Genomic DNA, 3,375 nt, shown 5'->3' on the forward strand with positions numbered 1-3,375 from the left:
ATTCAAGAACGTTCCTCTAGTCAACCCACCACCACAGCTCAAGAGAGAAGATGGCACCGCCATCCCTCTACAGAAGTGGTCACTGAGCTTCATGATCATTCACGGGAATTCATGAGAATTGTCGCGTCTTTATTCTCGATTATTCTGCGCAGTACGACAATTGAAATTTGGAGTCTGATATCTCGGAGCACGGACACGCTAGAATAATTCTTCCGACTGATACTGTGTAGAAACTCGACTGTCTCCAAGTTTTCAGTACAAACATACCCACTTACTGCAGTCAACAAAAAAATAATTGTTCAATTTTAGTTAATTGGGATGCTCACAGCGATAATTATTATCTCACTTTGTGCCCCCTTAGCCACATAACTTATTTGCACAGGTGGTCTTCGCGTGCCTCCCAGTGCCTAACTTTAAGAAAACCATAAAGCTTAGTTTTGAACACCCTGTATTATCAGGCGCAGCCGCCAAGCAAATGGCTGTATTGGGTAACGTCCTTTTCCTATAAGCTCGGAGAAACCGATACCTGGCTTCGCTACAGGTCTTCTTCCTCTTTCTGGGGTTTTACGTGCTAAAACCAGTTCTGATTATGAGGCACGCCGTGGTGGAAGGCTCCGGATTAATTTTGACCACCTGGGGTTCTTTAACCTGCACTACAACGCAAGAACACGGGCGTTTTTGCATTTCGCCTCCATCGAAATGCGGCCGCCGCGGCCGGAATTTGATCCCGCCATCTCGTGCTCAACGCCTGAGCTCACTGAGCCACCACGGAGGGCTACAGGTGTTGCTTAAGCCGTATAAAACGTGGGTTTATCGTGAGGAAAAATGGTAAATTTCGGTAAATAAGAAAGGCTACTATCATCATCATCATCATTGACAGAAAGTGACCCCCCCCCCCCCCCCCCCCCCTCAGAAAAAACCTGGATCCGCCCCTGATCGCGACGGAAAGTGCCCTTGTGACACAGCTAACCCAAACCGAACGAGTCATTCAATAGACAACAACGCGTAAGCGTGCGGCTCGGATTTGTCCACTTGAAAACATCTCTGACTAGCGGAGGCACTGCGTTTTGGATGTAACACCGGGGGTGGTATCTGCACACGCTCTTATACTGCCACATTTTCGAATTCACCATCTCGCGAGTTCTGATTGGCTCACGGGGCTGCATCGTACAGCTTCACCGATTAGCCCAAAATGACAACATGGTGGAATATGACAGCATTCCCAAATGCACCGTGAATCACACTATCAAACAAGAACAGTGTATTAGCACGTGGCCAGAAAAAAATAGTTCAAGCGCTACAGCGATGATTTAAATCACGAAGTAAATTGCACCACACAGCCGGTATAAACGCATAAACGGCTCAGGACCTTTTATTAGCTGTAACGAAATAGCAGATACGAGGCACCATGGGTATCTTCAGTGCGGTTGTATATAGAAGACCAAATGGACCAATGTCCTCGCGGAAAAAGAAAAGAAAGCCATTTTCATACATTACTTTGGAATAAGCTCAGCCAATTTGGCTCCCACAGAGCCAATTCGGCTCCCACAACCCTTCTCCATTTCAGCAGTGCGAAGCATCGAGACGCAGTATTTGGAAATTTTAGGGTCGATAATGAATGAATTCTCCCAGAGGTACTGGTACCATTGTGCAGCCTCGAACTTCTTGGGCATGTGGCGAAATTCCCTGGGGGCATTTTGTACGGCTAGCAGCATCTTCTGAATCTTTTCATCCTCTTTCAATGTTGAGGCGACAAGACATCCGAAGCTGACTGTATGCTTGGCGTAAGCAAGTACCACAGCATTGATGGTTACGCCGGAGAGATCACCATCGTACGTAATTCTCGATTTCTGAGCTGCCCATGAGCCCTTAAGTGCTATTGTAGCGTTGCACCAGTAGTGAACCAAGGGATTCGCGGTCGCAGAGTACGGCGAACGCTGACACAGGCCCAGGTCACTGAGGTACGGCGCGTAAGAATACTTGACGTCCATCTCTTGACCTTTTCGAAAGATCACGTGTAGTTCATTCGCAGCCCGTTCAATAAAAACCCACTCGACAAGCTCGGGTGGCTGTAGTCCGGTCTCCTTGCACAAGCGTGCGATATCGTCGCGGACGGTACAGTGCTTGTTTCTCGACACCTTTGTTCCGGCCCTCAGGATAGCCATATTGTGACTGCTAAAGCGGTACAGGAACATGTCCAAGGCAGCGATTAACGACAGGTAGGATCTGTCTTTAATCCATTGGCCGAAGTTCTTCTCAGCGCCCTCCAAATACCGACCGCTGCTGTTAAATATCTGCAAGATCCGTTTAAGGTTGTTGTCCTGCAAGTGTTGTATGTAATCTCGCGTTCCTCCGAGGCAATTGGCTACGAGAAGGCGGTAGATGCACACCACAACCGCCAAGAGGCCAGTACAGTCCGGCGAGCAATTATCGTCATTCGCAGCCGGCACTGTGTCGACAAGGTCTCCCGGGGGTACTGACTGTTCCGTGATGGTCAAAAGGTCCCACGGCGATATCTTTTCGCCAGCGCAGCCGATGGTCACACCAAACGAAGTCCAATCTTCCGTTAGCGTATCCTTGATTTTTGTCCCTTCGACGTGCATGAACTGGACGACGTACTCGACGGGCAAGCGGCCGGAAGCTAGGCCTGCCGACACGGCTCTCGCGAGATCCTCTTCCGAAGCGAAGCAGCGCTTTACGTAGGCGATTGGCTTCGATCCCGGATGCGCCGCGAACCACTGTGACGGGTACTCGGGGGGAGGACGAGATTTGGGCTCACCGAGCGTCCGCAAAGGCCACCTGTCTTCCGCCGGCAAGGCGAAGTTCTCTTTACGGGACCCTTGGAGAGCCATTTCACGAAATGCAATCACACTTCGCCACACAGCAACACGTGTCAAGGCGAGACAGAACAAACTAGACCAAAGTAAGGTGGGTAGTGTGGGGAGGTGTTGAAAGCGGCGGCGGTGACACGCCCCAATGTGCGCGCCTGGCGAGTTGCGTCGATGTCGTCGGCGTAACGGTTGAGCGAGGTGGACGCTGCGGCGCCGCTAGCGCCGCATGGCGGAGAATTGTGCAAGGACGCTGCGAGCCAACGTTTAAAGTATCTATAAACGTTGCTGCGAGCGAACTGGATTGGTGCGAAGAAGCGCTGCGCGGCATATTCAACGCACTTTCACTGCGGGCGTCGAGAACGATGGCGCATGTACGCTCTTAGATTGGTGCTTTACTTCAACTGCAAATTTCTATTGACACCCTTTTTGCCAGGTTTGTATATATCGGAAGCATGGATTATACAACACGACGTCTTCGATTTTGCTGCCGTTGTCAAGTGCGTCGTCTGCTAGCGAGGGCGCGTTCATTGTGCGGACGCTGGCG

The 3,375-nt window shown here is 50.6% G+C and overlaps 1 protein-coding gene across 1 annotated transcript; it reads right to left on the bottom strand.

The window, feature by feature from the left end:
* Window positions 1–1,061: 1,061 nt before the first annotated feature.
* Window positions 1,062–3,073, bottom strand: LOC119462163 (uncharacterized). Its single transcript, XM_037723508.2, has one exon. It carries the CDS (start codon window positions 2,850–2,852, stop codon window positions 1,494–1,496), a length of 1,359 nt encoding a protein of 452 aa, XP_037579436.1. The 5' UTR covers window positions 2,853–3,073; the 3' UTR covers window positions 1,062–1,493.
* Window positions 3,074–3,375: the final 302 nt, after the last annotated feature.

Source organism: Dermacentor silvarum, chromosome 8 (genome assembly GCF_013339745.2).
Source record: "Dermacentor silvarum isolate Dsil-2018 chromosome 8, BIME_Dsil_1.4, whole genome shotgun sequence".
NCBI lineage: Eukaryota > Metazoa > Arthropoda > Arachnida > Ixodida > Ixodidae > Dermacentor > Dermacentor silvarum.

Coding starts and splice junctions, on each gene's coding strand:
- LOC119462163 (XM_037723508.2), bottom strand. CDS start 2,852: ATGGCTCTCCAAGGGTCCCGTAAAGAGAACTTCGCCTTGCCGGCGGAA.